Below are 12,420 nucleotides of genomic sequence, written 5' to 3' on the forward strand. Positions count from 1 at the left end.
ATTAATTTTGATGTTGTTGGAAAGAGCTCTTGCCCCCTTTCTAACATGGCTTGGACTCTGGATTCTGGAGAAACAGTTTTTCCTGCAGACCACTGATACCCAGACGTGGTTGATTGGACAAGCCGCATGACCAATCAACTCTGCAGCAATTTGAATACCAGCAGAAGGGCATTTTAGACTAAAGACAGTGGTTGAGTGAGAGTCTCCTGCACTGTGGGTCCTAGGCATTGGGGAACAAGTCGACGTGGTACAAGTTTAAACATATTTATTCTTCCTTTGTTTTAGTCCATGTCCAATTTTCTCTGCATGTAAACATAAAAGAGATAATTTATGAAAGGCAGCATGGTGGTTCAGTGGTTAGCACTTCTGCCTTACAGCACTGGGTTCATGAGTTCAATTCCCGACCATGGCCTTATCTGTGAGGAGTTTGTATGTTCTCCCTATGTTTGTGTGGGTTTCCTCCGGGTGCTCCGGTTTCCTTCCACACTCCAAAAAAACATACTGGTAGGTTAATTGGCTGCTAACAAATTGACCCGTGTGTGTGTGTATGTTAGGTTATTTAGACTGTAAGCCCCAATGGGGCAGGGACTGATATGAGTGAGTTCTCTGTACAGCGCTGCGGAATTAGTGGCGCTATGTAAATAAATGTTGATGATGATGAAAGTGCAAATTTGCCATTAGTGCCAATTTTACAGTGAACCTACCTATATTTACAGGGAAGTTCGTAGACCTGTGGTCATCTGGGGGAGATGTGAGGAGTGTTGCATCTCCTGATGGGCTGTGTAGATGTGGGCATTCCTGGCTGAATGTCAGCTAGGAGCATCAATGAGCATCTCAACCATTGTAAAAAAAAAGTTCATGCGCATGAAAGTGACATGTAAAGGCAGTACCATGTCATGGTCTCCCTTATAATAATTAATTTAAGGGTGTCTATAGCGAGGAGTAAGAACAAGAAAGTGGGTAGTAAGATAGACATTTGCAGTTGGTCCCACAATCCCTCAAAAGTAGGCGCAGATGTATGCTCCTTGTACAGTTCCAAAAACCCGGATCTAGGCTCTGCACAAATGAAAGTAGAAGGCAGACAATTAAGTACACTTACACAGATAGAAAAGGAACGACATGTTTAGTACTTCTGTAACGGCACAGCCTGTTAAAAAAAACAAAAAACTTCTGCCTCCAACGTCCTCCAACGTCCTATATGGAATTGTGGGTACTAGAAACCGAATTGTTGTGGGTGTATAGTAAGTTCTTTTGTGTGTGTTTCTGCTCATTCCAATATATATTGTTACACCTTTATACACTTTAAGATACATTTCATTGTTCAAAGGGTATAACCATAGAATTCTTGGGGTACTTCTACGACTCTGTGAAGTGCCCTTTGATAAGGATTCACCCATTGGTGTCCTGGCTCCTTATCAAAGGACACTTCACTCTCAATGTTACAGTTTCGTGGATACCCCAAGAATTCCATTTTTATACCAGGATTGCTACCGCCTCTCCTGACAAGATCCTGGATAACCAAACCTCATGACCCCCGTCATTCGGACCACTATATCTGCGGAGGAGAAGCTGGTGGTCACTGTAACAAGGTAAATTATTGTAATAAGCTGCATATTCCACCATATTATTATGTATTATATATATATTTATAATGAAAACTCCACAGGAAAAAATAAAATGTATTAAAAGTCAATGGAGAGATCCGTAACCTGTCTAAAATAAGCCCATCCTGAACAGGTCTTGGAACGCCATATTCTCTCCATACTCATAGAATTTCCATGAAGGGTTCATTATTCCTTTTATAATATAGTACTTTCAATTGGAAACAACAACAAAAAAATGTCCAGGGTTGTTGTATATTTGCTGTATTGTTGTGTGCTGTGTTAGTGTTGTATACAAACTTATATTTGGCCGTTGGTTGTGATGGTTCAGTAAAAATTAGGACCTAAGTGAATTGTAAATATCTCTATTGTTTTTACCTATTATCAATGGGTTCTGGTAGAGAGCATACAATCTATAGCCCTGTCAATTAGACGGCTCAAGCGGAATAGTCAGTATTTCTTTATATAATACCTAGGGGTTGGAGTAAGAATAAGTTATGTATATTAGATTATTGAATATAGACGGGCTGATAATATATGTAACATATCTGTTTTACATTTCTCTTTCCATTTAAATTTCTAGTGACTGAAGAAAGCTTTACCTCCAAGTTGAGAACAAGACGGTTGTGCTCAGACTTATCATGAGAAATTCGGACAGTATTTGGATTCTTTTGCCGATAAACTACCATGGCTATATAATGACATTTCACCTTCAAATATAGCCTTTACTCAAAAGATTGTTTTACATTTATTTACACATATATTTTTTTTTTTTATATATAAAAAGAAATGAAACCAGAAAATGCTTTAAAGACCTATTTGTGACTCTTTTTTTCTCCTTTTTACAAATTTATATATTTTTTTCCTTTTAAAAATAAACCGAATGTTGTAAATAAACTGACTTTGTGCTTGTTGTATATAAGAAGAATTATCAGCCAAAACAACTGAGAAATTCCACCAATTTCGGACAATTAAGGCTCATAGCCCCAGATCCGTGTCTTAAAAACCATTGTGGTGGAAATAGAGGGACCTGTGGTTGCACTGAGTGCTCTTGTTGTGGATACATGATGTGGTGGGACTGTAGGTGCAGGTCTGTGATGTGAATAGAGGTATAGTGCAGGTGTGAGGAAAGGTCTTGTATTGGGTGCAGTTGTTTGGTAATGGCCATATGTGGAGTTACATGGGGGGGCGATCCCTGATTAATGGCTGCCAAAATGTTTATTTTAACCCCAAACAGATTTGAACTTTTCACAGGTAATTAACCACACGTTTACAGAAATGAGAAGTCTCATCATCCATTTTTTTTTATTTTCAAAAAAAGACAAGTTGCTGGGTCAGAGACTACAATACATCCTGCTCACATTTATTACTATAATGGATCCAGTGCAAACTCTAATGCCTTGTAGAGGATAGCTGATTCCGCTATCCAAAGTAAGGCCCAGGTCAACCAACATGGAGCAAATTGTGACGTCGCCGAGATTTTTAGAGACAAAGCAATATGGCCATTTAAATTACTTTTTTTTAAAAAAAGGAATAAAGTTGTTTATATTATTACTTTGCTGTTTCTGCTCCTTTCTGGACGTATCCGCATTTATAAAATAATTTTCCATAGAGTGCCTCTCTGCAGCCCGTCGCTCAGATCTGCTATGTATGTTAGAGAAGCTCTTCCCTCCTATGGCGCCCTCCTGCTTCGAGGGGTGGAATGACAGGATGATGGACGTTTTTAGTTTAATAATCGACTGTTTGGTTGCTGATAAATATTTTTGGGAAATATTGACTTTACATTTTAATCTTATTTAGTAGAGTGTATAGAGGAAATGGTTTTTATCCTTTACTAACAGGGGCAGATATGTCCGGTGCAGCTAAACTGCAATGAATAAATGTAAAGCATTATTATCTTATGGAATTGTGGGCGGAGTTATGCAAAGTGTTTCTGTAGGCCAGCTATGCATCCAGAACCACTATTTAATAGCACAGATACACCAAATATTTAGAGCCCTATACCCAACTTCCATATAGTCACTTTTGAGCTTATTAGTTCTCATCAGTGTAAGATATGGATTAATTTGCTTCGGAATGGAGGGCTAATTGTAGTAGTTTATAACTAGTATCGTTTTTATAATAACTGTAAAATAAATAGTATACTGATCATTTTGCAGCAAGATTTTCTAAAGCAGGTTGTCTGCTTTTTGACCCCCTAACCCATCTCAACTAAACCATCCATGTAACAAATGTGGGGTTCTTCCCACAAGAAGGGGACATTCTGTCCTGTTACCTGAAGCCGGGAGTTATGAGTGTCCAAAAAATTCAATTTAGTCCCCTGCCATAGAGCAGAATAAGACGCTTGTATTCATCTCTCTGGCAGACTGGCTTTAATGGGGAGGGGGTACAGAAGAAAGGAGATCTCCTATCTGCTACTGTAAGGTTGGGATAGAGGGATGAATGGCGTCTAAAGTTCTCTCCCCTTAAGAAAATGAAAGCTCTTCTGAAAAAGGTGGCGTTCATGATTATCTTCTATATTAGTAGATATTAAGGTCTGCTGTTCATATTCTTGTGTAATATTTCTGCAGGCACCAGTATGTAATACAGTAGATCTTTATCCTGCAGATGAAAACCATGCAGGCGTTGTGTGATGAGAGGGGACATTATGACTCATTACAGATGATAGATGACCCGCTGAACTTTTAAAATTCCTGTTTTGCTCAAGGAAAAATAATATATATAGTGAGAAATATCCTATTTTCCTCTCTGATATTGCCTGATCCAAAGACCATTTTTCTAATCATAAAGAGTACAGTTAGCATCGCATTTTATATATACGTCGAGATGATAACATTGACATGTTCTGTGTATGACATTTGGGCTACTGTGAGCTTATCTTCTTCTAACAGCATTTATATATTCTCTATTTTTTTTGTAGGCAAAGCTCATTCGTACACTAAACGTGGCATCTAGACCTTTTACTGAAAGTAAGTTCCAGCGGAAAATGCCGCCTCTTTCAGGTGCGCTGTAAGGCTTTACACGAGAGTTCACATAACAAGGTTTGGTATTCCCCAACGTCCAGCAGTTGGTGTTAAGAATCCACTTGACATGATTGATGCTGCTGTGTAAATCGTACTGGGTCTGACGTCGCTGGTAACAGGCATCACTGAGCCTTTTTTCACTATATATCTATCTTTTGCTAAATAGAATATATGATGTACAATTACAGAGTAAAATTATATATATATTTAACTATCTATTAAATCTCAAACTCATAAAGAGTTCACTTTATTTTATGAACGTTTGCAAAGTTTGTTTTGTCTTTGTATTAGAAGAGTTAGTAGGGTATTGATATAATAATATTTAGTGTTATTAATAATACAATATTCTTCTTCTTCTTCTTCTTCTTCTTCTTCTTCTTCGTCTTCGTCTTCGTCTTCGTCTTCTTCTTCGTCTTCTTCTTCTTCTTCTTCTTCTTCTTCTTCTTCTTCTTCTTCTTCTTCTTCTTCTTCTTCTTCTTCTTCTTCTTCTTCTTCTTCTTCTTCTTCTTCTTCTTCTTCTTCTTCTTCTTCTTCTTCTTTATTACAATGCCTAATGGAACGACTATTGAACCTTGTTCTCAGTGTATTGGATTCAAGTCAATTTACAGCTTTGTTCTCAATGTGCAGTACTGATACATTTTTAAATAACCTATTATTATATCCTCTATTATATGCTCTATTTTATTTTATTTTAATTTGCTTTACTTGTGTTTTGCCATGCAAGTTTATTTTACATTTTGATAGTGTAAAGGTTGTTGCTGTCATTTGTTTGTCGTTGGACAGTGTTGAAAGTTCAGATAGAAGCCAATATTTATACGTCCCTCTGAGAAAACTGCGCTGAGCGATGATATCTATAACTTCTTTAAATTGAGATAAAATATTCTTCAAATTCACGGTTACTTATCACAGGTGACAGGAAGTGGGGAACATAATTTTTGTTGCATGATTATTAATACCACCGCTCTAGGGACATAGCATTTTAGTAAACATAAATTTGAACAGGTAACCACATCACAGCTGATAACCTCTTGAGCCCGTAGTATATTAAATTGTTTTAATATATGGTAGATGTTACGTAAAATAATTCCCATCAGACATCCCTGACAAAATACTTTAAATGTGTCATTTTTTTTTTTCTTTGCCGTGTTCTGTGGGGAGAAGCTGGTTTCCATCTATTTTTAAGATACAAATTAACTTAGATATTGCAATTGTTTTCGCATTTTAACACCCACGCCTTTAGTATTTACCAAGTATATTCCAATATTTTCTATAGAAAAGATAATGGAAAAAAATTTTTCAATTATATGTGATGTCTACAATTATTATATCACTGTTCATTTTTGTTTTGAATTTTAAATTATTTTTTTGAAAAATCCTGTTTATTGTGACTGAGCGCTGTCTATTAAAGAATATACATGATTATTAGACCGGAGTCCAGACAGATATTTTCTTGCTGACATGAAGGGGTATTTGAGTAATAGCATATATAATACAATACAGTTTGGGCACAAGGATTAGGGGAAAGGGCTCGGTTCAGGTTTATACTGCAGTGTACTCTAGTGTTGCACTGATGATTTCCTGCTCAAATTGCCCACATGGTTTTCAAGACTAAACAATTTTGTCACGTATCACAGGTAAGAGCTACTTGTGTAAAATGTAACATATTTATAAATAACTTCAAATATATTCATTTAAATTTTGTTTAAGTGTTCAGACCACAAGGTCATCCTGGAGCTGTAACAGACACAGGCTATAGACACAGTGGTATGTAAAATTCTGGCATTATTATTATTATTACCATTTATTTATATAGCGCCACTAATTCCGCAGCGTGGCCAGAGAACTCACTCACATCAGTCCCTGCCCCATTGGGGCTTACAGTCTAAATTCCCTAACACACACACACACACACACACACAGACACAGACACAGACACAGACTAGGGTTTGTTAGCAGTCAATTAACCTACCAGTATGTTTTTGGAGTGTGGGAGGAAACCCACGCAACATACAAACTCCACACAGATAAGGCCATGGTCGGTAATTGAACTCATGACCCCTCTGCTGTAAGGCAGAAGTGCTAGCCACTTAGCCACTGTGCTGCCCAGATGCTTTTCTACAGCACGTTAAGTACGTTACTGTGCCAAATAAGACTGTACATATTTGCGTCTTCATGCGCGCTTAACTTGCATTATTCCCTTTCATTGCGGCTGACGCATATCCGCACAGTGGTAGAGTTGCTTTCATCTGAATGGAAGCACATTGTGAAGGCAATGAGATGACATTTGTCTTGATCAAGATAACTGTTGCCACAGACCCACATTGGAAAAAGAAAAGAAAAAGATTGAATGCGTATTAAATTGCCTACATAAATGCAGTGTGGTTTATATGCATTTTTAAGTTTTAACGCACAATAAAAAAAAAAGGCATTGCAAATAACACTGTGTACTTGGCCTAATGCAGCTCTGTGGATGTACATACTTGGATGGCACCGTTTTCCTCCTCTGTCTTCTATTCTGAAGATCTCTGTTGAAATCTCTACCATATACCACATATTATTTAATGCCATCCTCTGGATCTCACTAAGCTCCCATCACTAATTATCTTCCAGCTTGGCCTTTGTTGATAGTGTGTTTCAGCAAAAACACTTCCATCATATACTGATGATCCTATGCAATGGCTTTAAGGGACCCCACCGAAGCACTGTTGTAGGGAATGGATGAGGCAAGAGACGTAGGTAAATTAGAGAAGCCCTTTAATTGTCGTCCAATCATCTATAACACAGGCTGACGGGAGACATCGACCAGCCTAATTTTTCACCCTGCTGGAATTTGATAGCATGGTGTGGTCTCATCCCAGACAATTGTCTGCCCATCCAGTCCTTGAAGTGTATCAAGTTGGCAATCTCTGGCATACAGCTAATTTGTTTTATATAGGGTTTTACAATTCTTTTTTATCTGTTTGTTTATTTGTGTTATTCTTCTCTTTACCTTCTTTATTTTACCTTCTTTTTTTCCTACCAGTTCCAGGGTATGTCACAGTATGTCTTAACTATCCTAGGTAAAGCCACAGCTCATATTAGACATGTCTAATGTCCAATTAGCTGTTGTGTGTGTGATCATGCATTGGTACACTACTGTATGCCATGTAATAGCTATGAGCCTATAAATCTAAACGGTATCAACACATTGTACACATTGATCTTTGCCTTCATTCAAGCAATGGGACCATATCAAATACTTAGTATGTGTCAAGATTACCTGAGCTTAATGTCACAATCACCCTGGGTGCATTATCTACTCTCTGAGATCTTGCTGACTCTGGTAGAGAAGAATGTTACTTTTACATTATTTTCCAATATCTCAGAGTCCAGCAAATCACCATATGCAAAATAGTTCCCATTGTTTATTTGCAACATTTTACCTTATTGCTGAGGATTATTCTATCAAATCTTGGCACATTCTATTAAGAAGTTTATTTTCCTGACACAAAATACTTTGTTTTAAGACAGGCACGCACAATAATTGTGCATTTTTTTTGTACACGACATAGAATTTTAACAGATTGTTGTACGTATAATTGTTTTCTAGACCAGTTGTTTACAATTAAATGTTCGGTGCTTGCCACAAAGGGCAACAAATCCACTTCTTCAGAGTCACAAGAACCTAGGATTGGAACTGGGGTTTCCTCTGAGCCACTCCTTCGCCCTACTTACTACTGGTAATAATATTTTGCAGGCAGAAAGATTCCCGACCACTCGAGTTAGTGACAGAGAAGGAGTTAAATAGTCCAGATATAATGGGTTTGCCTCTATTGTCTATTTTTCTGTGTGTTTTTTTTTTTTTTATATTTTCAATCTCCTACTCTTTAGGTATAGCTGCTGCAACATTATGAAGAATGATTGATGATCCAGTAAAGTTTCCTTCTGAAGCACTTGTTATATTGTGTAATGCACAGGGGGGGTCAGCTACACTTGACTGATGCATGATTTATCCGAAATCCCTGCCACTTTCTCAGATAAAGCTGCTATTTTATCGAAAATGCCAGGGACGGTGATTTAGAATTTTATAAGGAAATCCCCTCCAAACCCCCCCCCCCCACCTCCAAATAATTGTTTAGATTACCCTCTGGTTTTGCAATAAAACGTTAAAGGTAATTGCATACGAATGTGATGCTGCTCAAAGACACAATAAAATTAACCTGAATTAGCTAGCTTGTCAATGAGAAGTATTTATGAAATGCGATACTGTAATAAGGGAGACGGATATTATGGCTGGGAGGTGAGGTACTGCTTTAATGTAACACTCTTTGAAATTCTAAAAAAATAACCATTATAATGGAGAGCAGAGTTTGAAATTAAGTTTTTATAATAGGTAGCAATAACACATTGTAAAGGTAATGTTTTCTTGTACGGCGTGCTTATTCAAATTACCCTTTTTTACATTGCTATTTCGAATTCTGCAGGGAATTGTTAAGCAGACAGGGACTTGAGTCGCTTTTGATGAACCAAAAATTCTAATTATTTATGAATGAACATAGCAACTTTTAGTTTTCTAGTTTTTTTTAAAAAAAGGAAAGAAATAATCTTCTATTCTTAGCTGCAGGTCCTTGGGAAAAATAAATAAATAAAATATTTATTGATATCTTAAGCATAGCCATAAAATAAGATAATGCTTTAATAACGGTAATATTTTTAGAAAGGCTTCAAAACTAAATTGACTCCTGTGGTGTACTTGCTGGTTAATGAGTTCGCTTGAAATGTGTATTGTCTATGATTTTCATATGGTTAAGGCTATTGCAGATGGATCAACTTAAAGGAGCACCCCACTACCCTCCCTGCACGTAACTATTACAGCAATGTGGGTCTCTCTGGCTGTTGTTCAGTCAGCTCCATTAACATTGATCCAATGACAGCCTTTTAGGGCCTGATTCATTAAGGATCTTAACTTGAGAAACTTCTTATTTCAGTCTCCTGGACAAAACCATGTTACAATGCAAGGGGTGCAAATTAGTATTCTGTTTTGCACATAAGTTAAATACTGACTGTTTTTTCATGTAGCACACAAATACTTGATATCTAATTTGTACACTGAAATTTAAAGTTGATATTTGTGTGCTACATGAAAAAACAGACAGTATTTAACTTATGTGCAAAACAGAATACTAATTTGCACCCCCTTGCATTGTAACATGGTTTTGTCCAGGAGACTTAAATAAGAAGTTTTTCAAGTTAAGATCCTTAATGAATCAGGCCCTTAGTTAGGAACGTCTGACCATAGAGGAAATCTAGGCTGTAGGAGTGAGCATTTGCAGAAGCTTGGGGGCTCCTGGTCCTGGTGAGAGGGAAGGATTGTTGGAACTATGGCTCCAGGTTAGAGTTCTCTTTTAAGACATAGGATATCCTATCCTGAGGTGTGTGCATATCACCAGCTTCCAGCTCTAGAAGTGGTTCACAGCCATAACATTACTGACACACAATGATTTAGATTCTGTTGGAAGGAGACTTTGCACCTACTCGTATAGCACTTTTTACGCACACACATAAATATAATATTTATATATATATATATATATATATATATTAAATCTAAGATTTTTCTTACACTTGTTTGATTTCAAAAACACAAACTCCAATATTTTTAATTTTAAACATTTTTTTTTATTTTTATTATTCCTGCACACAAAAAGTCTCTAATGTAAATATTATGTTTGTATACATGTCAAGTTACCCATCTGTAATTAGCGATAAAACAAACTGTGCATTGCGTGTGTGTGTTTTCTTTATTTATTTCTTTAACTGGCCGGTATAAACCCACCAGAGACCATCTTTTTGAGTAGCAAGTGTGATTTATCGAGTCAAGCACTACAAAAGGCACCCTCACAATTTGTTTCAAAGTTACATGTGATTAAGCTTTGGGCCATGTAACTGATGATATAAAAATAGATATCACTGAGAGGGGAGTGTAGACCAGGGGAATGAACGCTACATGACTACAAATCTGTCTATTACCAGACCACCTTTCATTGATGCATCTAACACAGATAGTGTAGTGTGTTGTGCAAGTGTGAAATCCTATCATTAATCACAGCAGCGTGGAGAATGATCAGCGTCTGCTGGGAAAGGTCTACAAAATCCGCAGGGAGACTCTAATGGTCAGGTTGCATTTGATTGTTGGGGTGGGGGCGAGAGAAGCTTTAAGGAAATTTGGTGTTATTGCTGATGAAAGTAGAGATAAACATGTCGTTTTAAAATTCTGTGTTTTAGTCGAAAGACTGATTTTTTTTCTCATCTTATTAAATGTAAAGAGCTTGAATGTTTTGAGACATGTTCGATCGAATGCTTTGTCATTCATGTCTTAAACATCAGCAAATTATTGGTAATTCTAATTTTATTCCCAGAGCCTGTTTAGCTACCTCTGTCTATAGCAGTGTCTGTAGTATTGGTTCCCAATCTATTTTGCCTGCAGCCACAGATGTCGCGTGATTCACCAGCATTTAAATTATTACAAATAATAAGACCACATAAACATAAGCAAATATGAATATATTTGAAGGTAAATGTGAACTGCAGCTAAGTTGTTACAATTAAAGTATAGTTCACTCTTCAAATTATTTGCTGCACTTTTACTGACATGCTTGTGACGCATCCAGCATGGTATCATGCCACGTAAAAGTGGCATGGTACCATCACGGATGCCCTGTGGAGAGGCTTTATTAAATGGTTTAGGTGGTTAGAGTCTCTTGCAGCCAGAATAGTAAGTACTCCACTTTGGAAAAAAGTCTGATCTACATCGAAGGTTCAAACCAAGGTCTAATCATTTTGTTACGATTCTTTTACACAATGGCGCAAAATAGTTTTGTGTTGGACACTTTGGGGTGAATTTCGAGTTTGAAATAGTGGAGGTGTTGCCTATAGCAACCAATCAGATTCTAGCTGTCATTTATTTAGTACATGCTACAAAACAATATCTAGAATCTAAATGGTTGCCATTGGCATCATCTCCACTTTTCAAACCCGCAGCTTGATAAATGCACCCCTGTCTATTTTCTACCTTTTTTTTTTTGTCTTCACTGTTTGTCTGCTTTTGAATGTTTACAGGTATGTCTGACACCTGACAATACTGAAATGGAGCCACAGAGCCTTGATTTTGTAGAAAGTACTAAATAAATGAAAGCTAGAATCTGATTGGTTGCTATAGGCAACATCCCCACTTTTTCAAACCCGCAGCTTAGTAAATCTAGCCCCAAGTATAAATTCCGTGTGTCCTTGGACGTGAACTTTATTTTTATAAATATGGCTTGAATCACGCAGTTGTGTAATCAACAGCACATTGCGTTAGGATGTTAATGAAAAAAGTAAGTGATGCATCTTTCACAGAGCGATTCCCTGTGATACTTGGTTTTCTTTAGTTTTTTTAATATGCCACTGTTCCTCCTGTTCCCATGCAGCAAAATGAGTTTTATGTCCTTTTGGGTAAAGACATTGCTCCTACATATTTTTATGTTCGATGTTGCATCAATTTTTATTTTTTTTTCAAAATTGCTTTTATAAAAAAACAGAACAGCAGATTAAATTAAAAAGTTAGACAAACAACGTAACCAGGGGAGGGCTGGCAAATTTTAGCCTGGGGGGGGTGCAAAACTCAACCCAACAGCCTATTAGGCAGGTGCCCTAGTGACCCAGCCCAAGGTACTACACTATGGGACCGGCCTGGGGACGGACGCCGCTCCAGCCCAACCTGCCCCTTAACGTAACACACTGTCTGGGTTTTAATATCCCATTTGCTGTCCATTATC

At 37.2% G+C, this 12,420-nt stretch overlaps 1 protein-coding gene across 3 annotated transcripts in view; it reads left to right on the plus strand.

The window, feature by feature from the left end:
• The window catches only part of MGMT (O-6-methylguanine-DNA methyltransferase), a 311,488-nt gene that overhangs the window by 15,123 nt on the left and 283,945 nt on the right, over positions 1 to 12,420 (plus strand). Inside the window, exon 2 of one of the 3 annotated variants that reach the window (XM_075216003.1) lies at positions 4,522 to 4,603. In XM_075216003.1, coding sequence (XP_075072104.1) covers positions 4,588 to 4,603 — 16 coding nt within the window. In that variant the 5' untranslated portion in view covers positions 4,522 to 4,587. Of the gene's footprint in view, positions 1 to 4,520; positions 4,604 to 12,420 lie in introns of all 3 variants that reach the window. The other 2 variants (XM_075216004.1, XM_075216006.1) reach the window with 2 other exon arrangements.

This window comes from Mixophyes fleayi, chromosome 6 (assembly GCF_038048845.1).
Source record: "Mixophyes fleayi isolate aMixFle1 chromosome 6, aMixFle1.hap1, whole genome shotgun sequence".
Classification (NCBI taxonomy): Eukaryota; Metazoa; Chordata; class Amphibia; order Anura; family Limnodynastidae; genus Mixophyes; species Mixophyes fleayi.